The 26,628-nt window shown below is 40.0% G+C and overlaps 1 protein-coding gene across 1 annotated transcript in view; it reads left to right on the forward strand.

The window, feature by feature from the left end:
• The window catches only part of LRP6 (LDL receptor related protein 6), a 128,019-nt gene that overhangs the window by 69,575 nt on the left and 31,816 nt on the right, over positions 1-26,628 (forward strand). The window contains exons 4-7 of the mRNA XM_082311049.1: positions 295-491; positions 1,232-1,363; positions 10,126-10,522; positions 11,054-11,225. Of these exons, the coding sequence (XP_082167175.1) occupies positions 295-491; positions 1,232-1,363; positions 10,126-10,522; positions 11,054-11,225 (898 nt within the window). The remainder of the gene's footprint in view (positions 1-294; positions 492-1,231; positions 1,364-10,125; positions 10,523-11,053; positions 11,226-26,628) is intronic.

Consider the following 26,628-nt stretch of genomic DNA (forward strand, 5'->3'; position numbering starts at 1 on the left):
AGGTATTGAGTGTTAAAAGGGTGCTAAGAAATAGCCACAGACCTAAGTAAGGATTTCATTTGGCATCTCTTGGCCATCTCGGCATCGCTAGGCAGCCTGGAAATAGGACTCCTTTGTTGTTCCCCCATATCATTCCCCAAACTGGGTGCACTATATTTGTTCCCCATAAATAAATAGAAAGTTTTGATTAACAATACTTGCACTGTAAAACTTCTTTTCACAAAAGCTACATTCAAGCAAAACCATAGCATGAATTGTGTTTGAGCGTTCATTTTCTTCCCTGTACTCTATTAGGCAAGCAGTGGTTAAAGGCTCCCTTCCACATCCTTTTGCTTTGACGCTGTTTGGGGACACGTTGTACTGGACTGACTGGAACACGCATTCAATCTTGGCCTGCAGCAAGTACTCTGGGGAGGACCTGCGTGAAATACATTCCAACATCTTCTCTCCCATGGATATCCATGCTTTCAGCCAAAAGAGGCAGCCAAATGGTAAGCTGTCTTGCTTTCTTTTTTTAACTGCAAGTTGGAAATGATTTGCAAAAATCTGAATTAGTCTTTCTGTATGGCGGTGGGTGGCTTCACTTGTGTCATGATGCAATTTTTCCAATGCAGAGATTGGGAGAAGACCCAAAGAGAAACCAAATATTCTCTACATTGTTTTTTTAAATGCAAAAAAACCTCTTGCTTTTTTTCTGCCTGCCACATTTATCCTGTTGTTGTATTCCCTTCTCAGCTTCATGTGCCATAACTTTAGGCAACATGGTATTTTTATATTTTCCAAGTAGTAGTTCCTGAATGGAAAGTAGTGTTAATTTCGCAGATGATATTAAGCAAGACTAGCTCTGTGTAATAACCACTGTCTTAACCATTGTGTTAATTTACTGTGTTTGCATTTTGTTTTTATATATACAACCTACTATATGTTCAGCACTGACATGCTGAATAGTTTGTGAAAATGAGAAGGGCAGAGCTGAAACAAGGCTCTTGTTTAGAGCTAAGTGCTACTTCCCCAAGAAAGGAAACGTTCAACATCCATGCATTTTGGTACCATAAATACCCCACTAGTCAACACTTGGAATTAATTTTTCCTTGTTCTGTGTTTATCATTTCCTTCTTTAGTCTGCATTGCTGCCACCGATTCTACCACTCAAATGCCGTATGTGTCTTAACACATGAGATGAGGTCATTCATTATCAGAAGCATTAATCTGTGTGATTTATGTTTAACAGCTACAAACCCATGTGGAATTAATAATGGTGGCTGCTCCCACTTGTGTTTGATGTCTCCTACCAAGCCCTCTTATCAGTGTGCATGTCCCACTGGTGTGAAACTTCTTGAGAATGGAAAGACCTGCAAAGATGGTAGGCTTTGTTTTTGAAAATCCTTTTAGATTAAGCACAAAGTAGTTTTTGGAGGGAAACGGGTTCTTCCAGCTTCACTATATAATGCATATTAGGGATGGCAAATTGTGAAATCATGCATGCTTTTGCAGTACATATAGAAGTGATTGGAAAATGCCCTCTACTTTTCAAAAAAGAAAGAGGCTCATGGCTGAATAGCAGGTTACCTCCAGTAACAAAATTTAGGTTGCAATTCTGTCTCTGTCACTAATTCCCTGCAAGTTTTTGGGGGGCTCTGTTCTTCCCTTGTCTTAGAGAAAATGATACCTACCTCCTCTGTTGTCTCTAAAATGTTTCTAACATTATTTTTCATGAATATTTGGCTAACAGGATTGTACAATGAAAACAGTTGTTTTGTTTTGGTTTTGGTTTTTTTAAGATCTGATGTCTGTTTATTATACATGCATACACCTGGAATCTCTTTCAGTTCACATGCATAAAGTTAGGCACCTACATCTCTATATAGGAACTGAAAAGAATGGCATAGTTTCTAGAGGTGTTGAAAGTGTTTCCGCCTTAAAACCCAAGATGTGATTGAGACTTAGGGCTGCTAGCATTCACCCCAAACTGCTTTTAGTGTCTCATTGTGGGCTAACGTATATGATTTTAAGTTGTTATATTTTGTAAGTACAGGTCTGTGATGTTGTGCTGTGGTTGCTGTAGTACATTAACAGGATCAAAATAAACATTGGGAGATAATTAGCTCGCTCATAAATATCCATCTTTTATGCAGATCATCTCTCTATGACAAAGGTAAATGGAGGAAGAAACAAAGATACAGCAGAATTTACTCTAAATAGGTTAAATAAAATGTATACAGAAATAATTTTTGTTAAATTGTCATTTTATATTTTAAAAATTCTTCTAGGCTTGTCAGCTACTGTTCAGTGTTTTCTTTAATTTCATGCTATTTCATGCTTCCTGCTGATTATTTTTGTGGGGCTATTTGTGTCTGTGTGAACCTTGTTAAAATAAATTGCTGCTTTTATGTGAAAAACTCAAAAGCAGCTCCCAAATTAGCTTTGCAGGATTGTTTGTAAGAACTTACCAATACGTGCACAAGATGTTTTTCTTCCATTTCTGCCAGTACAAGGAACAAGCTTTAATAATACTGCTCTGGGTTCATAATATTTAGTCAGAATGTGACACAAATTCATGCGCTTTTTTAAAAATACTTGATACGCATGGATAAACTCCTTTGTGGCAGCAGATAGCTAAAGCAGTTCTTACCCAATACAGGTATGTTTCCAAAAGCAGAGCTGCACAAAACGTCCATGTGGGGGACAGGGAGCGGTGAAGGTTTGGTCACTTGCCAAGCAGAGGTAGAAAGGTAAGGCAGCAGAGGCTGATGTACTAAGGGCAACAGCTGGAACAAGCCCTGGAGAGATGGAGAGAAATTGCTTCCCTTTGACTTCCTGCTGATAGGAAAGGGGCCAGGGACTTCAGGCAAGAGGGGCTGTATCTTTTTGCTCCCCGCTTGCTGTGTTCCAAGGAACAGCTCGTATCACAGCAGGGCCCGCTTCCCTGCTCAGATGTGGCCCCATGTCCTCATGGAGGCAACCTACACACAGGTTAACTGCTCTGTGCTGAAGTGCTGAATGGCACCGTTCTAGTGTATCAAAGTAAATTACCAAAGGCAAGTAGAGGAATGGTATTTAAAAAAAAACAAAACCAAAAAACAAAAAACAAACAAAACACAACAACAAAAAAAAACCAAACACAACAACAAAAAAACCCACAACCACAAAGTTTGTTAAAAGGACTTTATTAAAAGGACTTTAACTTCTCATGCAGAGATACTCAAAATCATCAATTCACTTTTTCAGCCATTCCTTATGTCTCAGAATTTATAGCTGTTGCTCTTTTTTCCTGCTCCCTGAACACGAGAAGCCAAATCTTATGTTCCCAGTCAGCCATAAAGTATATTTGGCTCACAAAATATAGTTCCCAATTTGATCAGAAGTTTTGTTAACAAATTTACTACAGCATGTTGTCCATCTGTATGCAAAATCTTTATACAAGAACATTTATTTATCTTATGCTTGTTAATATAATGTTGCATTTTTAACCACTGTTTGGCTATTGCATCTTTCCAAAACACTCTGCCCCTCCCTTTTCAAGAAGAAAAATGGGTGGAGATAGGGGGGAGAAAGTTGAGTCTGTGTTTGTTTAGCTCAGTGAGTGTTGCATACCACTGCTTCTTGGACTTAGAAACGAGTTACAACCTACTCAAACTATGCATCAGATCCATTGGTTTCACTTAACTTCAATGATCCTGTGCAGAGCTAACTTCTGGGAGGAGCGTGAGGAAGCTTCAGGTTCAGCATTTAGAGCTGAGCTTACCCTGAAATAATGAAGTATTTGTCACTGTTTTTTTTACTCCTCTCACTGAAGAGAGGTGCAGGTGGTAGGCTTAGGGCTTTTGCGAGTAACCTACAACTTTCCAGAGCTCTTCAAGGCAGAGATTCACTGGAATTTCTTCTCGTAGTTGCGAAGGCTGCAATTATTGATTCAGGGAAGGGAGGAGAGCATGGCAGTCAAACAGAGCCAGACTAGCCGCAGACCAGATTTTGAGATGTAAATCTGTATGTGTTTGTGTGTTGACTTCCTTTCTTAGGCTGCTCAGTGACCCTGGGGAAGTAAATTTATTTTCTCTTTTTCAGGTGGGGGTGCGGGGTGGGGGTTGTGGTTTCTTGGGTTGCTTTTTTTTCCTCTTTGTACTTGCCTGTTTACAATATCTGCTGTGAAAATAGAGCTGAACCCTGAGAACTGCACATTTTTACCTTGAATCGTTTCAGTATCTATCTGTTTTGCTGCAACAGGCTGAAACACTGAAGGATTAAATTCCCATTTGCAATTAGAACATATGTATGACTTTTGGGAAGGGAAGGAGGGGGAATGACTTACAGGTGAAGAAAGGTGAAAAATGAGGCTAAGAGTTTCTCTTCTTTAAGACTGTCTTCTAGCAGTAGACTAAAATCAGACTGGTTCCTAAACCAAAATGTTTCATGCTGAAAGGAGCCTCTTTGAGGACAGAACTCCATTTCATGCTGTGCTGATGAGAGCACCGGCCTGGACTGGAAAGATTTTGACGGGTGAATTTTGAGTGCGTGTTTGTGGTGTTTGCAGTGCTTTGGCATTGACGGATGATCCTTGCAGCCAAAGGTGAGGCTGGCTGACCCTCCCTGAGCAGTTTCCATGACAACCTAGCATTTTTGAATAATCTTGGTTTATAGGAAATCTTTTCCTCCCTCCCCTTTCTCCCAGTGTTAGTTTCTCCATTTTTTGTAGTTTTTTTTCCATCACACCTTAGAGGAGTTTTACCATTTCTTGTGAGAGCTATGAATGTAATACACACCCCACCCCCACCTCCCCATTTAGAAACACTTCTCCATAGTGTTTCAGGAAAGGGTGATAACTTGGAATAAAAGTAGCTATTTTTCTAATAACTGATAATACTGGCTGGTGGTTCGTGTCCTAATTTCTGTTCCTCTTACAAAACAAAACAGTTATTTAACTGAGATTTGGGCTTTTAGCAAGCCCTTAGCTCGCTCATTGTCTAGGTGAAAGTTTGTAAAACCCTATCCCTCAAAGAAAAGAGGGGCAGAATAAGCAGTTTTCATGGCCAGCTATTCCTTGGTCACTAACGTCCAAAACGAAGAGTCCTATCTGAGCACCCAGGCACTTTTACCCAGGGAGCTTTTACCTACTGTTGTCGTATTCTTGGTAATTTATTGTCCTCTGCTGCAGGATATACTGGGATTTCTCTTTTTCAGTATTACAGGCACTGCTGAGTTTGGCAGTGCTACGTTTAAATGACCTGTTTGGTAGTCATTTTTATAAGAAAATTTAGGTTTGTCTTACGAGTTTGTCATTGGAGTTACGTTCCTATTAGTGCTCAAAGATGTCTCTGTCCATGGGCTCAGCTTCTGTCTTTGCTTGTAGTGAATTTTACTTATTTCCCGCATTTGCTACTATCAATACAGATGTATGCTTTGTACTGAGAAAACCAATAGTGACTTCAGCTGAGCAAGGAGATGCAAATTTCTTCATGAAGAAAAAGCACTGCTTCGGACTTCCATTTCAGCCTTGCTTTGGCCATTCCATTCTCTTCCAGGCAGAGAGTCTTTATTTTGCCCACCGACGCTCACATCCCGTTTCCTTTGTAGGCCTGGAGGCAGTAGTCAGAAATTTGCACTTCCTTGTGCAATTTAGGGCTGACGAGCGGGAAATTTGCTTTGTTGGGAATAGCCAGAATCCTGATTTGACTTCAGAGATCAAGATGTTAATTTAACGCCGTAATTATTTCTTTTTTTTTTTTTTTTAAAGGAAAGAAAAAATACATGATTAATTTCAGCTACCTGTCCTTTTGTCTTTGTAGTTGTAAGGTTGAGCTTGTCTAGATGAAAAAAATCTTGTTTGTATTGTAGTATCAAGGGCTCTCTGACACTAGTGACTTTACTACTGGGGAAAGACATTTAGGAAAGAAATATTTTAGTCAAATGTGTGGTAATTCTATTGAGGATGTATTAATCATCTTGATTTCTCAGATACAGAGGATGCATTATACATGTCCTAGGTCTAGCACTTCTTATGTGTGAATTCCTGAGCGTGTGTCTGTGTAGCTGTACTAGCCTCAGCAACCAATGATGGTTTTTAAGTTCAATAACTTACAAATGACTGAGGCCTGTATATCACTGAGAAGATGTAATTAATTGTAAAGGTTAGCAGGGCATTAGACATTGGACTTTAAAGTTACGCTGCATGCTTGCTCTGTTTCCCCTTTTCTCCCCCTTCCCTTAACTTCAGCTAGCACATAAAGTATTTTGATTTTTAATAGTGACTTTTTGAGGAAAGTATTAGTTCCAGGACTAATGTAATGCACCATCCGTGAGCTTGTAATCCCAGCTTTCAAAGTGCTTAGTAAAAGTAGGCTAAAGCTCTCAAAACTAAGAGTCTGGAATAAAGCTTTTATGTCCCAAGTAAGGGACTTGATTTTGGAAAAATTGCTAACTATCCTGAATACCCCATGACTTGAGGCACTGCAAAAAGAATCTTGACCTTGGTCCCCAATTTGAATAGTTTGGGAGGGTTTTGTTAAAAATAAGTTGTGGGTTGCTAAGATCACTTAGGATTGTGTGGAAGATCATCAAGGGGGGCAAGCAGAAGGACCTGACTTTAAATATGGAACAGCCATATGCATACTCTGCCTGCAAGCGTCTGCATGGGAGCTTTCGGCACGGCGGTTTGCAGGCTGTGAGCGCACACCCCAGCATACCTGGTGGTCTGTGCCCTCAAACCCAGCACTGTCTTTGAGATGCACTTGTGCCTACAGGCGTGCTCGTGTTGGGTGCAGCAGCGATCGCCAGTAGCTAGAGAGAAGGCAGCCGTGCGGGCAGTAAACTCTGCTCCAGGTCCCCTGTGTGTTCGCCTGGGCCACGTCATCCTTGTATGTGCGGTCCGAGGTGTCTAGAGGAAAAACTGCCTCGGGTCTGCATATGCACGCTGAGGTCAGAGCTCTGGTTGCAGCCTCGGTGCACCTTTTGAAAGCGTTTGAGCCAGTTGAGGCTTGAGGTGTTTTATATGTTTGTGGCTCATTCCAGTCTCCCAGTAAGTGCTGATAAATTGAAAAGAAAAAAAAAATTATGCTGGCAGGCAACCTGCATTGTCTTTTCCTGCCTTTTAATTCTTTTTTTTGAAATATGGTTCCACACCCATGATGTTCTCCATCATGCTCGTCATTAGAGGCAGGGTTTCTCCTAGAGAGGCACAGTGAAGAAGTCTGGAGATCCTGCTGTCACATTTTAGCTTTTGTATCGTAACTGGTCTTTGGAATAGAGTTGAACAAAATTGGTTCAGTTACGTCCTGGCAACCCTGAGTACCTTGAGCAGTCTTCTGACTGAGAGGTGATCAGTGCCTCGCCAGGTAAACTTTGTACAGCTGGTGTTTGCCACAAATGCAAATTGTTTGTTTTAGTTTTGAGATCGCCTTTTTGTATTGCCTGTTATCAAGGTGGTAATGGGATCGGTCCGTAAATGTGCCCAGCTCTTGTATTTGCTGGTTTTGCTCTTGTCAGGACAAGGCAAGGGGTGCTCTCTGCTACTCAGTTTCTTTTTCCTGACCAGAATGACTGGTGATCTAACCAAGCAGCTGAGGTGTTGGTTTGCAAATGGGTGGGTAATGGCTCTAAAGAAAGCTTTAAACTTTTTATTGCTTGATTGGAGGGGTGGGGGCTGGAATGTTAGCTGAGCCCTCGGAATAAAGACCATGAAATTCTTAGCTCAGGGATCCAGAGCGCAACACGGGTTAGCTGAAAGCCAGTCATTTCTCGATGCTGAATTAAAGCTTAGACACACTGCGTTATTTGACTAAGCAACAGTGTTGCAACCCGAAAGCAGGATACTGAAGCTGTTGAAATTATTCACCTTTGAGAAGAGTTGGAAGGTCAATTGGTCAATTTTAAGGGTGAGTTTCAGCAAAGGCATGGTTGTATTCAGTAACTGAGTCTTTCTGGGGACCTGGCATTGGTCCTTCAGAATGACTGTCAACTTCAGCTAGAGCACACAAATTTTTTTTAAATTATACCTTACACTTTTTCTGTATATGGTAGACTATGTAGCTTTCTACCTGTTTAGAAATCTGAGGTTGGTGCGTTTGCTCAACCTTAATTGTACTGGATAATGCAAAAAAGGTATTATTGTTTGAGTTTTTTAATATTATTTTCATAGTTCTGTTTAAAAGGTAAGTTGGATAAATGACCGTGAAGTTGGTAAGAAAGAAAGTATTAGAGATTTCTTTCTTACTTGAACCTAAATAGCTGGAATTAGTTATGTATTAGTACTTTATACGACCATAATGCAGCTGAATGCTTGGATCTTGATGCTGAATTGTTTGATATATTTAGTAGCAACAAACACAGATGTACATATAGGCTGCTGTGACAAGATTAGTTGCTTCTGTAATTATAAAAAAATCTTACTAACATGCCTGTTTTCCATTTACTATGTCACATGCTTTACATTATTTTGAAGGATGCATAGACATGTAATTACAGGTTCCCCCTTCCTGATATTAATTAATGCATAAGAATTATTCACTAGAAGAACAATTGAGTAGTGTGTACATGTGTTTCTGAACACAAGGTGTTTTAGGACAGAGGATCCCAAAGCTGATCTTAATCTGTTCTGCACTACCAATCGGGAACACTTGTAATAATATTCTCAACTTCAGTTGTTGAAAGGTGCTGTTTCTTGCAGCACTGTGAAAGTGGCTTAGATGTTTTTAATGTGTTAAACTTGCTGTAAATGAAGCAATGGCTGCTTTGGCATCTCTCCAAAGTTTGGCAGGCAGTGAGGTTTCATCTAGCACCAACAACAATTACTGACTTTTTTAAAAAGAAATTTGGCATCAGACACTAAAATTCTTTTTTGATCAGCGACTTGCTTTAGTTGTTGCTCTTTTCGTCTTCTAGCCCTTATTTATACCTTTGTAAGATCAAGATCAAGACATGGGCAGAATGTGGCTTGGCGATGGCTCTTTTCCACTGCAATCTTTACACATTTATTTTCCTAAACCTTCCTGCCCTCCCCCCCGTCCCCGTCCCCATCCCCTCCCCCCCGTCCCCCATCCCTTCTGTCCTCACACCTACATCAGCCCCTGCCAAACCCTTTCCTCTCGCTGTTTGAGGAGAGCCATTGCAACAACACTTTCCCTGTATTAGGATGCGCACATTTTTCACCTTAGCTCAGGCTTCCCTGAGGCCTGAGCTGCTCTTATCTCCCTGAGACTCCAAACTGATAAGCCAATTTAATTGGAATGGGGTGTGGTGGTTGTTTATCCTTCATTACACTGAAATCTAGTGACATAGAATAGAAAATGAAACGAGAATGAATTAGAATAGACAATAAGTACATCTGTCATTGATCAGATGGCCAGCATGTGTACCATTAAAGAGCTTGTGTTGCCCTATGTGAAAACACCTTCTGCAGTGCAAGCTGATCTTAGTTATTTATTGTGATTCTGACTTTTGACCTAAAAGCCAGCAAGGCTTTTGTACGCTTCAGCTCAAAATTACTTTATAAGACACACTGTTACTTATCTTCATGTATTCAATAAGCTTGCTCTGAACAAACATGGGAGAAGCTGACAGCCCTCCTGCTTTGCGTGGTCACGGGACAGTTGTCAGTTCCAAAATCTGATTCCTCTGATAGGAGTTTCTCAAAGGAGACTTACTTGTGGTGTTCTGTGTTACATTTTTCCCCTTCTCAGGGTATTGTTGAAACATGCAGCTTGTTTGTCATGGTTGTCCCCTATACCAACAACAGCAAACAGTCAGTAAATTATTTATATAATTAATTTTTCATCTAAGAGGCTGCAGGCCATCTGTTGATTTGCATAAAATAGCAGCAGCATCACTGCATATCCATTTCAGTACCTTTGGAGGGAATGATACGGATAGAAAACATGTCCAGCATAATTGGACAAGGAAATGACCACTGAATTTTCTCTATAAACACATCTCTGACTTGTTCTGCAGAAGAATAACCTCACATTTGAATCCTGTGAGTGGAACTCTGTGCTGGTGCCCATCAGTTTGGTTAGGTCCTGTGAAATCAAGGTAGCTAGACTAGCTTGTACCAAATGGTGCAAAATCAGGTTCACTATTTACAGGCTTACTGTACAGTGTTTGTAAGATGGTTGTGGTTTTGCCTTGTTCATGTAGGTGCCACTGAACTGCTGCTTCTAGCCCGCCGGACAGATTTGAGGAGAATTTCCTTAGACACCCCAGATTTTACAGACATCGTTTTGCCACTGGAGGACATCCGTCATGCCATCGCCATTGACTTTGATCCTCTGGAAGGATATATCTATTGGACCGATGATGAAGTTAGGGCCATCCGCCGCTCGTTCATTGATGGGTCAGGTAGTCAGTTTGTTGTCACAGCACAGATCGCACATCCTGATGGCATTGCTGTGGACTGGGTTGCCCGAAATCTGTATTGGACTGACACTGGCACAGACCGTATTGAAGTCACAAGGCTTAATGGGACCATGAGAAAAATCTTGATATCAGAAGACCTGGAAGAACCCAGAGCTATTGTGCTGGATCCCATGGTTGGGTGAGCAGCTGTTCGTGAGCATTTTTTAAATATTAGTCATGTAAAGAAGATACCTGTGTCTACCTGTATGCAGATGTGAACTGTCTACCTGTATGCAGATGCAATGATAAACTTCTGAGTCTTCAAAATGAAAATACTGGGATTCTTTGGAAGTTAAGGCTCTGAGGCACAGGGACTGCTGCTTTCCTTTGCCTGGCTAGTCATCTTATGTGTCTTGAGGTTTTATTCTTCTGTTTAAAAATATTTTTGGGGACTGTATTGACCTGTTTGCTTATTGTAGCTAATAGCACTGGTTATGTTGTCCTGCTGAGCAGACTGATACAGGAGTTTTCTGTAAAGGGACAGTCTGTTTACATGTCAGTGCTTTCTGAATGGTTTGGGCATCCTAACTTAAGTAAGGAAATATATTTGGCTTAGAAATGTACTTTTTTGTGTGCAGTGTGGTTTCGGGGAACGGTAGTCCAGAAGAAGCTATGTGAATACTGAAAGTCTGGATTAATAAGAGTTCTTAAGATTTGGTTTCTTTTGCAGGTACATGTATTGGACTGACTGGGGAGAAATCCCAAAGATCGAGAGGGCAGCATTAGATGGCTCAGACAGAATTGTGCTGGTGAATACCTCGCTTGGCTGGCCAAATGGACTGGCGCTGGATTATGCAGAAAGCAAAATATACTGGGGAGATGCCAAAACGGACAAAATAGAGGTTTGTAATTGCACCTGCATTTTTAATTCCATGGAGTTATAGAATGTAGTTACTCTACTTTTCTAGGTGTTTAAATTCTGATATAGCCCGGAAGGGCAATGGGATAATGGTTGCTTTGTGCTTTAAGAAACAATTCAGTTTCTTCTCTGTCTTTGGGCAAGTTACTCGCTATTCTTCCTCCATTTTTGTGTGTGTAAAATGGAAATTATATCCATGTAGTAGATCCCTCTTTTTAAGAATGTGTGATAAGGATTCGTTAAGTAAGTAAAGTCTTAGGTCATCAGGAAAAAAAGCTTTTTACTGGGAGTAATGTTTGTAGGTTAAAAAAATTTCTTTCATTCTTTGTGCTGCTCAGCTTAGATGCTAGTAGAACATATTTTAAAGAAATAAATCTCATTTCACATATAATTATTTTTACTCCCATGAATCCTCTATACTGTGCATCTCCCTTGTTTTATTAGGGTTCTAGCGAGAGGATAGATTTTCCTTTCTTTCTGGTATGTTCTGCTGAAACTTTTAATTGAAAACAAAAATGCCGGTTTTTTTCCTCTCCCACATTGAAAATTTTGTGTTTATTTTGTTACATAATATTTGTGGAACAAATTTGACATTTATCATCTCTGTCAGTCTGAGAAAATAGCATTGTTTAGTATTTGTTCAGTTTACTATCAAAAGGCAGAAGTTTATCTGAAAGCAGGAGACCTGGCTACTGCCTGGTGCATAGTAGCATCATCTAGCTTTTGCTATATCCTGGTAGATTTACATTTCTTTTGATGAATTATAGCTTTCCTTAGTGAATCCTTACCATTGCAAATAATTTTCAGCACTTACCATATTAGGCACAATATCTTCTCTAGCCTTATGAAATTGTTTTATTTATTTATAACTTCAAATAAGTCAATGTGAAGTCATAGTCTTGCACTGGAAGGTCACATAACTGTTTGTTCTCCTTCAGAGTCAAAGTAACTCCAGTCCTGCAAGGTGAGATGCTCTGAAGTACTTGTTGGGAGAGCCTCAGGGAGCACGGTTTTCTTTGTCCTGAAAACAAGATTTATAGACTATAACTCACCTAATGTTATACCAGCTCTGAGAAGAGAGGGTAAAAAGAGTCTTAGCTATGATTAGAGATTTGTTTATAACAGATTGAGCGCTTCAGCCCTGATACTGTCTTGGGCTTGAATGTATTTTGCAAAAGGAAAGTTAGGCATTCTCCACTCTCATGCTTGCCAAAACATCGAGATCTTTTCATGTGCTTCAGTCTTACTTAGACCACAGTTCCATGTTCGTTAATAATGATTCTGTTCAGTGCTGGATCAGTGTGTGGTAGAAATTTTCATCTAGACCAGGCATGAGCTCACTGCTGCAATTCTGTCAAACTGGCTAGAACACATAATACAGTGTTTATGCCAACACTACAGTGTCTGTGGCAGGACAGAAGATATCTGATCTGGCACAAAATCTGCTGGGACAATTTCCATTTCATTGTTTTTAAACCAATGTAAGCCAGCAGAATGAGTTTGTTCCAGGTTGTCATGTAACATTTATGCAGGGCATCAGAGAAGATTTATCATCTTAAGTTTTCAGAATTTCTAGTTATTTTTTTCCTATGAGGCTCCAAGTGTTAGAGTTATGATTTTACTGCTGCTGCTTTTTATAAAAAGTTAACATTTGTTAACTCTTATCAATGTGCACAAAATCTTGGAAAACCCTGGCTAAAACCTTTAAAGCAACAGAGAAGAAATTCTCCCACAGTTTTTCTTCAGCATTTTTGGATTTTAGTTTTGTTTGAGGATTTGGTTTAGTTTTTATTGCAGAAGGTGTTAATTTAGGGGTATGTGACAGAGATCTATAAAATCAAGAAAATTATGTATAAGGTGACCAGGACTTTCCCACGCACACCATTTTTTGATAGAAAAAATTGGTATTTGTAAATGATACTGGCAGATGATGGGTGCAGAACAAACAAAAGCATATGGTTCTTTAAACAGTGTGTGGTAAGTTGTGGAAATGGCTGTGGATGTTAAAAGCTTACATGTGTTCCTGGGAAGACTGGGTAAGTCTGTGGAAGGGAATTCCACTGCAGTTTGCTAGAAAATAGAATTGCCTTCTGAACCACAAATCACTGAAATGTAAATTGCTGTAGAATCAAAAAGGCTTCTTGTAAAGTTTCAGTATGTATTTGCTTTATTTTGCTGCTCTGTAAGTGTAAGTCTTGATTATTCTCTGAGGCAGGATACTGGGATGGGTGGACCTTTGGATTGAACCCATACAGCCTCTCTTTCCCTGGATTGAGGCCATTCTATTCCTTGAAGGTCTGGGGAGTCTTCATTCTGTTGGCTTGTTGCATTAGCTTTAGGAAAAACTTCATGTTCTTCCATAGATGTAATATTGCTGCTACCTAACTGCACTTCAGAGGGGCAGAAATGGGTTGAAAATCGATGACCTCTGATAGTGGTAGATCAGAGTGCAAGTTCGGTACAGCTTCTGTAATTAGTAAATGAAAAGGCTCTATAGGATGAAGAGGGGGTGTTCATCCAAGAGAATGGATCAGTCTAAAGTAGATCCTCCCCTGCCCACCCTCTAATGTGCTAAGTAATGCAAATGTGGTGGTGAGTTTCTTCACTGATGAATCTTAGTGAATTTTCCCCAGGATCTTGTGTGGCCTCTCTGTAATCTTTTATGAGAGATTGACTTTTTTATGGTAGGCTACAGAAATCTCAGGCTGCAATGACACTGTCTAAATCTACGATAGCTAAAATATTACTAACATTTCAAGTCTTCCCTTTTCCTCCCACTGCCTTTCTCTCCTATGGCAACCATGAACCCTGAGGAGATTTGTAACACTTTCCCGGCCCTTCCCATCCATTTTTTATATCAGTTTAGTAAAAGGTGCTTCAACCTTCAGTTAATGTTTTAAACTTACATTTGGAGAAAGGATGGAAGGAATGAGGTGCAACAAAGAGGAGATTTGTGACAGGATCAGAAGATGAAACTTGGAATTGGACATGAAGACATCAGAATATATGCCTGATCCCTGCTTTGCTTGTGTGTGTTTGTATGTATTTGGGAGGAGGCGTAGAAGCAAGTGAAACACGTTTGTGTACTTGCACTCTATTGCCTTTAAGTAGTTTTTCACACGTGATTTTACATATGTTGTGCTTTTATTTTCCTTTTTTTTCTAGTATGTGGAATTCCTCAGAACCTTTATTTAATTGCAGAGCTACACAAAATGAATGTTTCTTGCAAGCTATGTTTCTGGTTTGTTTGTGCTACATACGAGCTTTTATTATTTATTTTTGATGCACTGATTCATGCTATGCTGTTCTGGAGCCCCCAGAGGATAATAAAGCATCAGCAGGGGTTAATGGAGACTGGTAGGGGGTACAGCAGGGAGCTTTTGTTCCCATTTTATCTGGCAGCCTGCAGCAGGCAGAAGCAGGCTGTGGCTCAACAGCTTCGTCATTTATCTCGGTCAGGTTTCACTGCTGATAAACTTCTATTGAAATGGATGGCTGCTATTGTGCTTACCAGTAGGGAAGATTTCTCATTGACTTGCTACAGGTTTAAAGCATTTTCCTGCCGTGCTATGAGGTTAAAAATGTATGATCTGCTCCGTTGAATTGGTCTTATGTTTTCCTGCTCAAGTGAATATTTGTCTTCTGAGCACGTACACTACCTGTTTTAAGGCATAGGTTGGATTTTAAATGGTCAGCAAAGCTCATATTGATAAAGCAATTATAAATGGCTGCGTGCATGTGTGGATGTGTGCGTTGAAAGGAAATAATGATGATATGGCTGATTTCTCACAATTTTTCAGTCTTTGCTTCATTTTTCTTTATTCATCTTCCTTCCTATTCTCCATTCTCAGAGCCAGAGATGACACCCACTTACACCTACTAGTGGTGAGTTTAAAGAAAGGACTCCCTGCCTCCTATACAGATCCAACCATTATCTAGTGATTTTTGAGTGCAGCTCTAACTTGAAGTGTTTCTGCATTCCCAAATCTATTAGCCGTGCCTGGCATTACTGTCTCTAATCCTCATGATTAATATGGAAAGTCTTATATCCTGCTGTTTTTCAGCATAAGCACACACAAGTCTTCAGAACCCAGCCTTGTCGGACAACAGAAAGCGGATGCTGCTAAGACTTTTTTGAGCACAAAAATTGTGAACAGAGAGTACCTTTTTGTGTTTGACCCAGGAGCTAATAGCTTGGCATCTAGAGAATGCTCTAATTCATATTCTAATCCTGAAATTGCAGGGCTACATTTTCCTCTGATGACAACTCCCTCAATTTTACCACCACCCTAATAAGGAAATTTTGTTTTCTAAGCATTCACCATTTATTTTCCGACTGAGAAATCTTGTCTCATAGCTTTAGTCTTTGTATTGTGGAATGCTGATGACGTGTAAGCCTGATTACTGGTCCTACCTCATCCACCTTTAGTTTGAAGCAGAGGTTTGAAAATTGAGAAGGACAAACATTTGAATTCCTAGCTGTTGAACACAGCTGCTTTTGTGTACTTCCATTAAGCTTTTGCAGGTATGAGAAGTAAGGTAGTTGAAACAAATATTTGAAGTTGCTTTACTGTTTAATTTTGGCCACAAACCTGGTTTGGATAGTTGTGGCACTTGGGAACTTCATTCAGGAAAGAACAAGAAGTATGTGCTGCAGAGGGTAGGGGCAGATCCCTCTCCTCCATCCCAGTTTCACAAATTTAAAGCCCACTTTGTCAGAGATTTTCCAGCTATTTCTTAATGCCTGCTAGGCCTGCATTAAGAAAAATTACAGATTTTTGAAATTAGTAGTAGAGTAAGGGCTTATTTAAAAAAATGAAACAAACAATAAAACCCAAACAAACAAACAAACAAAAAAAACCACCCAACAATTAGTTTCTACTCTGTATAATTTCCATTTGGGAGGTTTCTTTTGAACTTCTGGATGAACCTAGGGAAGAATTAAATTTCCTGATGCAGACCAAGATGGGAAAACTATATTACAAAGCAAACAAATGACAGCCATAGATCACGTATTAGTAAAGTCTCCTGACTGTCAAAGAACCAGATACAAGAATTTGAGTGGCCTCTTATCCCAAATGTTGAGCTGGGACCTCCTGGCACGGTAAGCTTGTTAATATTAAAAAAAAAAAAAAAAAATTAAAAAAAATTTAAAAATTACATTCCTTTTTTGCTTTGGCTTTTGAGCATGGTGTTACAGAATTGTCACTTAGGCATGTACCTTTTGCAGCTGTTCAAAGCATTTTAATATAAAAGTAAAAAATGAGTTCTCAGAGAAGTTCTGAGGGATCTGCTGTCAACAGGCTGTCATCCTTAATGGAACAGGGAGCGGTTCCCAGCACCTTGCAACAGAAAGAGGATACCGAGGGAAGGTTTTGGGTAGATACAGCCAGAACCCTTGTCCAAACCTAACCTATCTCCGTGATCTGAGTACCAAGCATGGTATTTTTCTAAGTGGTAAAATTACTGCCCTAAAAATTACATGATGTTACAGAAGACCTGGATGTTCAGTTTTAAAACGGTTCTTGTGTCATGGATCTGCATTTCTCCCTGAAATCTATTGGTGGTTTTCATCTAACGAAATGTAGAGATCTTCAACTCAATAAGTTGCCTTATGTTGCCTTTATAGAAAATGTCAGGAATCAGCACTTCTGCTATGTGGCTTGCTTTACTCTAAAGTAAATGTTTAGAATAGATTAGATGAGTCCTACTCTAAAAGCACCTATTCTTTTCTGTTAAGTCTAAGGAGAGCCTGGAGTGGCCATGTCAGAGGCAGATGCCCATACTCAAGACACATTTGAGCTGGCTTCTACTACCTTTTTGCACATGATTGTTAATAGCAAAAGTGTACCTTTCTCAGACTTGGTTGTTGCATATATCTGTGCAGCTTGGCCGAAACTTTCCATGTTGGAAATTCAGAGATGTTTCTTACAAGCTTTGCTTACAGATGAGCGTCCTGTTTTGCTAATGATATAGCTCTGTAAACCTCATGGCTCCCAATGGCCTAAGATGGAGCCGATTGAAGTAGAACCTTTGGATCCCACTAATGTGTCATACGTGCTTCCTAGATTTTTCCCATTGGAGTTAGGAAATTGCATTTTAGTTTACACTGTTGTCTCATCTAGAAAGTAACAAGCCTCTACTGGCAGTTCGTATTGGTTACCTAAGGGAAAACACAAAAAATCCCTCAAACTAAAATAACTAGAGCCATCATCTGACCTCATTGAGTCTGACATACTTAAAACAATATTTGAAGGCAAGCTGGAGAGTGATGTGAAGAGACATTGAGCTCTCTTCTGCATTTCTGATTCAGCCGAGTGCTGTTTGTCAGTTTGCTGTTATCCCTTACTCTCCAATATTCTGGCTTTTTTTTTTTTTCCTCCCAAGCTTAGTTGCATTACTGTACAAAAAAGATTGTACTGTTCTTGGACTTGGGCTTCTTCAGAAGCATTCACATGACCTTGTGATCCCTTTCAATAATTATTCAGCTTTCTTCACACAGGCTTTTTATTTTGCTCTGAGATTTTGTAGTCCTAACCTAAACTTTGTTCTGATGCCATTCATGATGTTGTAACTTCGCAAAGTCTGTGAGAAAAAGATTGTAGGGAAGTTCATACCTTTTATTAGGCAGGTAAATACATATGGTGGAAAAACAAGCTTTTGGACATGCAGAGACCCTTGGAATTGAAGTGATTTAGCAAAGTGAGCAGGTGAATCAACCTAATAGCGTACTGCTACCTAAAGTAGGAAGTATCCCAGAGCCATCGCCCCAGATTTGCACTGGCTGAGTCACTCATTGGACTGTTCCATGAACCACTTGGACTTGCCAAAACAGCAGAAATCTTTCTACATTTTTTCCCCTCTATGAAAAAATAAATTATAGTTGCTTATGGAGGAGCCTGGAAAGCACCAAGTTGGGTAGAGAACAAATTAAAAACAAGAAGTTCCTGGGGCAAGGTACTGAAAGAAAGTACCTTGGGAAGGACGAGGAGAGAACAGAGGCTTTTGCCCATGTGCAAGAGCATTAGAAGTTGTGTTGCTGAACTTAATCTTGTAAAACTGTCCCCCAAACCACTGTGGGGGTTCAGGTTGGTCTTGGCTAGTCTCCTTTGCTTCCTGCGAAGCATGTGTCTGGTTGCTTATAGGATTTCGTTGACAAATGGTAAGTTGCAAAATCACAGTAATTAGCTTCCTTTGTACCCCTTTAGCCTGTGCCCATGTAACGGAACACCCTCTGACTGTTGCCACTCCACTTTATGTATTAATGTACCAAAACTAATTTCCATAGCCAAGCATCTTTATTGACCTGTTTTACCACTGAATCTTCTCAGACGAGCCTCTTTTTTTTCCTGTGATAAACATCTCATCTCATCCTGTTCATCATTTCAGCTCAATTTTTTGTCTTAGCCTGTTCTTTACAAATGCAGGGGGGGTTTTTTTGTTGTTTTGGTTTTTTTTTTTTTTTAATTGCATGAGATTGCCTAGGAGACATCATATTTGATTATCACAATGGTTATGAACTCCTTTCCCTACCTGACTTGAGCCATTTCATTGAAAACCCAACCGATTGTTTCTAAAATTATATTTCAACACTGAGAAAACAATTCTGCTGTCAGCATTGATTGATCAGAGAGCTAGGACAGTTGTCCTATTGTGAAAGAAATGAGCTTATAACAGTGTCTGTAGCATGATAGAAAGGGCTATTTATGAAGTTAATCTCTATTCTGTTTTTACATGTTTATCTTCACTGCAGTGCTATTAGGAATATTATCCATGCTCAGGAAAAATTTATTTTGAATTCTTTGGAAAAATGATTAGAGCTCAAAAGGAAATTGAGGCTGCTGGGTAACTGTTAAATTAGAAATTGATAATGGCTATTATAAAACAATTAACAGTAAGAAATTGTAGAGTTGGCTGGAGGCATTTGGTTTCTGAAACAAATATAAAGGGTTCCAGGTATCCCTTCTGCTGATTTCTCAGAATTTCAATGCAGTGAAGAGATGACTTCTAAAACATTCCTTAACATTTTGGAATTGAGGGAAAATATTGTTAACAGTAAGTTAATGACACTGACAGAATAATTGTCTCAAGTTGAGTTTAAAGTTTTGATTGCTCAGTCAAAGAGGGCATAGTTGATCAGGACTTTTTTTTAGAGGGGAAGACTAATAAAACTGGAAATTTAGACAGGATTTCCCTTTTTTCCTCTGTTAGAGCAGCTGTTTTATAGTAGATACATGTGTTAATTGTGTTAATCATATGATATTACTGCAGCCATAACACTAAAATCATTCTGGTCTGTTTTGTTTATGTTGCTTAAAGAAGCAAGTTGAAAATACATCATTCTCAAACCCAGTCTGAAAAAATGCTAATGTAATGTTCAGAAGGCATTCTAGCTATCTTTTAGAATCATTTTTTAGAAATGCTGCCCCAGTTTTCTTTTTTTCTTAACCAAATAAATATAATCAGTTAGTGTTGTTTTTCACTTCTCTGATATAGTAAGACTGATTTACATTTAGGTGGAAGATGAACAGTCATATCCTTGATTAGCAGCATCGTGAACTGAGTCAATGTGTTGCATCAAACAAACAGCACATCTAAGTATTTATCATTGTATAATTAGGGCTGAAGTAACTAAGCCTAAACCTTGAATATTCTTAAACTATTTCAGGTATAATACAGGCCCTGTTCAAGATCTTTTTTAATGGTATGTTGAAATATCTGGGATATATGTATTGAATTCAGTATTTCACAGCTGTCTTACAGTCGTACTTCTTTGCAATCATCTTATGCGGATCAGTGTTAATGATCAAACTCATGAGAAATTCACTTTTTCACCTCATTGTTTTTTAGTTGTATCTATTCCTAGAGTGTGTTAGCATGACCCGTGTTGAAATTGTGAAGGTGGTAATGCTTTCTGATGTTTTTCTGCTGTCTTTCAAACTATTGCAAGAAACCCAACTTGTCATTAGAACGACTCAAGCATTTAAGGTCTGCTCGAGAAGAGTTTACCTTCCCTTCTGTGACATTTCTGAGCCAAATCGCTGGGGTTTTTTTTCATGCTGTAAGGTAAACCATAACTATGTATCTGAGAGTATGTTTCAACACGTGCCAAGGAAACAACAAGCTAGGGTGTTCTGCATTTGGGGACACGTGACATGTAAAGCATTGCCACTGACTCAGAGCACTCCCTTATCCTTTCAGAAGGAAGATAAATGCTACAATTGCATCCTTCCTCTGAGTCAGTGGGGAGAGATGGTTTCCAGCTGTGGCCCCCACTAGAAACTTTGTAGAGCTGGCGCAGTGATGGCAGCAGTACTTGAGCAGGGCAATTGAGGTCCCGTATATTAAGTGGGGTCTCCTGGCCTCTCTGAGGATTAGGAAGCTGGTACTGGTAAAGGTGCTGAAGTTCAGAAATCAATAGACGGCTAAGGTCTCTGTCGTTTGTCCAAAAACTTGCTGGCAATTTTTAAAATCAGGGCTAATGTTCAAGTTAATCTTTTGTTATGAGATGTTTGTATCTGAAATTAGAGCAGTTTATGGATTCTACCAGATGAAGTTGTTTGGGGTTTTTTGGGTTTTGTTTTACTGTTATGTGTGTATTTGTGAAATAAATAAATTTCTGGCAACATCTTGTAGTGTAGCTGGGGCCTTTCAGTCCATCACAGAGGCCTATTTCATTCTTGGAAGTAATCTTTAGTTTTTTTAAGATACAGAGTTAGTAGCTGTTGTTTATAAATTTTTGATTATCGCCTTCCTCTGTTCCAAAAATCCTGAGAGAGAGCTTAGCATGCATGATACGTACATCCTCCCTGATTATTTATTACTGCATCCAAAAGAGGAGTCATGAAAGAGGAGCCAGGAAACCACAGGGCCATTAGTCTTACTTCAGTCCCTGGGACAGTAATTGAACAAGTCCTAGAAAATATCACAAGCCAAATGAAGCAGGTGATTGGGAAAAGCCAACACGGATTTACCAAGGGCAAATCACCCTGACCAACCTGATCACCTTCTACAACAAAATAACATTTTCTGCCAGCGTGGGGGAGAGCAGTGGATGTTGTTTACCTGGACTTCAGCAAAGCATTTGACACTGTTTCCCACAGCCCCCTCCCAGACAAACTGGCAAGATACAGACTGGATGAGTGGTCAGCAAGATGGGTAGGGAATTGGCTCACAGGCCGCACTCAGAGGGTGGTGATCAGTGGTTTTTACTCAGGCTGGCAGCCTGTCACAAGTGGGGTCCCCCAGGGATCGATACTGGGCCCCATGCTGTTCAATATCTTCATAAATGATCTGGATGATGGGATTGAAAGCACTCTCACCAAGTTTGATGATGACACTAAACTGGGTGGTGAGGTGGACATGTTAGAAGGGAGAGCCATCTTCCAGAGAGACCTGGACAGGCTGGAAAAGTGAGCTGGCAAGAACTATGTGAAGTTTAACAAAGACAAGTGCAAGGTCCTGTACATGGGATGACATAACCCAAGAGCCCAGCACAGGCTAGGATCTGTGTGGCTGGGGAGCAGCCTTGCTGAAAGGGACTTGGGTGTCCTGGTGGACAACAAGTTGAAGGTGAGTCCAGTGCACTGCTGCAGCGACAAAGGCAAATCAGATCCTGGGCTGCATCCACAGGAGCGTTGCTAGCAGAGATAGAGATGTGATCATCCCCCTCTACTCAGCACTTGTCAGGCCACACCTAGAACACTGTGTCCAGCTCTGGTCCCTGTAATTCAAAAAAGATGCAGGCAGACGGGAGAGGGCCCAAAGGAGGGCCACAAAGATGGTCAATGGGCTGGAGAACCTGCCCTGTGAGGAGAGACTGAAGGATTTAGGTATATCCTCCCTGGAGAGAAGGCTTCAGGGGGGATCTTATCACAGTTTTCCAGTACTTAAAGGGCAGCTACAAGGAGAATGGGGTGTCTCCCTTCAGAAGGAGCTGCATGGAGAGGACAGGGGCAGTGGGTACAAGTTGCACTGGGAGAGGTTTCATCTCAATATAAGAAAGAAATATTTTACATTGAGAGCAATAATTCACTGGAGTAACCTGCCGAGGGATGTGGTGGAGTCCCCATAATTGCAAGCTTTCAGGGTGTGACTGGACAGGGTGCTAGATAATCTCATCTTGGCTTCCTTTCCCACAAAAGGTTGGACCAGATGATCTTTCGGGGTCTTTTCCAACCTGGGCTGATCTATGACTCTGTGGTTCTACATCCCAAAATTAAACTGTGCTTATGAGTTAAGAAGAAAGATAACGGTTTGCACACTACCACCCTGCTTATGGCACTAGGTTAATTATGCGTAAATCATATCAGCTTTGTCTGACAGTCTCCCAGATTTGCACTGGAAAGTGCTCTTTCCAGCGCCTGCGTGCTGTCTTCTCCTCCAGGAGTTGTCAGTACTGAGGCTGTCTAGCATCTCGTAGAACTGGGCTCTTATGTTTGCTATTAATCTAGGTATGGCCTGATAGGGACAAACAGTTTCTCTTACTAGCATCTGCGCAGTGCCGTGGATATGAGCTAGCGTGTATCTGCCTAGTCTCTACTGCCACTGGCCTTGGTCTGCTAGACCTGAGCAGACTGCTAGTCCTGTTTGGGGCCCTGCATAGGTTTGAGCTCTAACCGGAGCTGAACGTTATTTTCACAGATTGGGTAGGTGTAATGATTGAGCTCTACACTTAAACCAATCAAATTACGAGTGTAAACTACCGTACATTCAAATCATAGGTTATCACAAAAGTAAATTCACTGCATTAGCCTATTTATCACAGTTATTACTGAGATTCAAGAGTGAATTGAATGCAGCGTATCTGACAGCAAGAGAGACCCTTAGACGGTATCACTGTGTAATCCAGTCTGTAATTTTAAAATAGAAGTGATACTTCAATTTTGTTTTTTTATTGTTCCTGCTGACCATTAAGTACAGCATCTTAAGATACAATCATGTTTTCAGCATTAATTCATTTATTTTGAATAAGCTGTATTTTCATGAGGCCATAGGTTTGCATTCGTTATTAGGATAAGCAAAGCCGTTACCCTACAGGCAGGATATCTGGTATTTTTTTCTGAGGCCATTTAATTTTTGTACTTCGTTGTTTTGGTTTTTTTTTTTTTTTTTTTTAATGGAACTACTTGCTCTTTCAGTAAAGGTAGTGTTTGTGGTTGCACCACATCTGTTTCCTGTTGTAGCCTATATTCTCACTGTGGTTTGCAGTACTCAGAACGGCCTCAGAATGTGAAACCCACACCACATTGTGGTTAAGGCAGCACAAACCGCTGGCGACGCTGCCTTGTAGCAGCAGAAGGTGGGTTCCTCGTGTGGGGGATTCTGTGGGGCTAGGCTTCACTGCGATGAGCTGATCCACCTGGGGCTGGAGAAGGGGAATGAATGCATAAAGCAGTGTTGGCTGGGACTCAGTGGTCACCTGAATTTCAGTATGTGAAGAGATGATGCTGAAATCCTTTGAAATTGGTTGATTAGTGATTGTTTCTTTTCCCTTGTGCTTATTATATGTATTATCCCTATATCCCTTGCCACTTTCCTTCTGCCTTACACCAGACTGTTTGGTTCTGTAGCCTATTGATGAAATTCTATTCAAATCTCAAAAAATGCAGCTGAAGTGAGTGCAGACAACATGGTGCCATGGAACTATTCATATGGTAGTACCCAGCTGCTAATGGCCAGATGTTTATGTTGGGTAATATTGCACAGATGGGCTCAGGTAAGATTGCAGTGGGAGTAGGGTGGCAGGTATGTGTAAGTACTTTCAGATAGGCATCTGTTTTGTCTAGGTGGCATAAAGCTGTCTTTCAAAATAACCCGTATGTGGCAAAACAAAAATTAATTAAAAGCAGATACTTAATATGAAGTCCTCCCTTCTCTTTTCCTGACTTTCTTTCAGAATAAGAAGCAGCTTATTTGAACAGCTCCCCATTGAAAGTTTGCTAAGAAAGTTCACCTCACACCATACACCTTCCAACTAATTCTCTTTGCCAGTAGTTAAGCACCCCCTTAAATACAGAAGTTTCTTCCTTTTATAAGTACAGGGCAAAAAGTGTAGTATCTAAAGATACTTGCTGTGTGATAGTGATGTTTTAGTTGTTATTACTGTGTGGTTTTAGTCGATTCACTTTTCAACATCCATCCATTCTGTATATGTTTGGTCTGCTTAGCAAGCACTAATTGCCATATATTAATTAGTTGCAAGCAAATGGCTCATCTTTGTAGTTTAAGGGGGAGGGGGAAACAAGTCATCACAGAAATGCAAGTGACTGTGTTATGGTTAGAAAAAGGGTGGAAGGTAAAAGGGGATGACCAGTTTTGCTTGGTGGTGGTGATGGTTTCTTGAAGGGATGGTGGGCTTAAGGACTATAACTCACAGTTTATCTTACAGATGTTAAATCTGTGTCCCTGGTTCTAAAGTTAACCATTAGCCTGTTGGTTAGCAACCTCATTTGTCAAAACAGAGTGTAGGAGGCATGCTGCTAGGAATTGAGAGAGCCAGCAGATGCTGAAATTTTCTGAAGTAGAATAAATGGAATAGCAGAGCTTGTTTTCAAAAGGAAGTCCAGAAATTAGGCAATTATGCTGGGCTCTGAGCCCAGCTAAACAATCTGTGATAGGAAAAGCTATGTTTGGACTTGGTTATCAGTGTAAAGGACCTAAGTTACAGCTTTAGGATGGTAAATGCACCATGATACAAAGTGAAGCTGCAAGTACTGTGCTTGTCTTTCTAAAGGATCTTAGTGAGAATGCAGGAATAAAGCATTTCAAGTAATGCTTATCTTATTATTGTCATGCATGTGCATTAGTGCATGTGTAGAAGCGTGACATAGACTACTAGACTGAAGATTTTTTGGTAAGCCAATTCCACAGAGTAATTATGAGCTTTTTTTTAAAAAAAGTAAATACGGAGTTTGTTCCTACAAACGAGCAAGTATGCAGAGCCCCTTTCGTTTTTCTGTAGGAAATGTGCTCATAAAGATTCAATACCCATTCTAACATACTAAGTGCAGTAATGCCAGGAAGTTTATGACAGGGACTAGTCTTAACGACAAATTGAAGATCATGGCATGTCCTTCCACTTTTTCAGTGAACTTAAAAATATTTTATTAACGTGCACATTATACTGTATGCTGAGAAAGGTATGGGTTTCAGTTCTGTTTCTCTGTTCCTTTCCTCCCTCCACATCTGTGCTTGGGAGGACAAAAGGTAGGAGTTGCTCCAAACTAACCTCATTTCTCAAATTCTTCTGACCACAAAACATCATCCATCTAGCCGGAGTTATTAAACCAATTGATCCTGAAGGTTGTCATTGCACGAGTCTTTGGGTTTGAGCCATGGGAGGAATGGGAAATCATACAGACTTGTCTATGGCTATCTCAATTCCACCAAGGCAAGTGAGAGAGATTTGAAAACAGTGATTTAGTAAGGCACCCTTTTTCCAGTCCTGAACTTGGAACATCCTTGGGTAGTGGGAAGGATGTTTTAATGTTTCAGGGATTAGTATGCTACCTTGAATTTTGTGAATCACATTATTTTGGGAAGTTTTTACATTAAGGTTGGGGTTTTTTCTTTTTTTTGGAAGGGGAGTATACATGCTGTAAACTTAAACTGTAAACTTGAAACAAGCAGAAATATTTCAGAAGGAACCTTTCTATAAAATTGCAGTGCTGAATCATTTTTAAGCTTCTTTTAAAACACAGGACTTTCCACTCTTGTCACTATGGTACTTTTTATAATAATACTTGGCATTCGTAAGGTACTTGATCACTTGAACAAGCATACATATGTTTAATTAATCCTTTCAGTGCCTCTTTGAGGAAGTTAGGTATTACTTCTTTTTAGCAGTAGAGAAAAATGACACAGTAAATTCAAGTGTCTTGATCAAAGGCATGCAATTATTTACAGACTTTTATTGTTCCTTCTAGTACAAAAAATACTGAACTTAATTTTGAAGAATGTAAAACTGGTTCCTCATTCAGACTTGAGAATATAAACATATTCTGTAGATCATGTTGACGGTTTGCCTCCCAGAATTTGTGTGAGGCCTCCTCTTACTGCTATCTGTAACCTGGGCAAAGCTCACTTGGGAGGGACTGTGGACTACAAGATGCTGAGCCAGGACACCTTGACATTGTAAGCTTGTCTTCATTCATGTGAAACACAGTGTCTCTCCCATTTAAAACTAAATCAAGAGACGTAAGTCAGAAATGAGAGGGGCAACCTCCAACAGGCACACATGATATTAGTTCATAAAGCAAATACAAGGAATGTTGTGTCATAATTTCACATTATGATCTGCTTGTCAGAATAGCCTTATATATAAGGGATCCCCCGTGGTTTTTAGAGTAAGTACCTGCTGAAATACAGTCTTGTTTTATTAGACT

The sequence above is a fragment of the Platalea leucorodia genome, assembly GCF_965183815.1.
Source record: "Platalea leucorodia genome assembly, chromosome: 4".
Classification (NCBI taxonomy): domain Eukaryota; kingdom Metazoa; phylum Chordata; class Aves; order Pelecaniformes; family Threskiornithidae; genus Platalea; species Platalea leucorodia.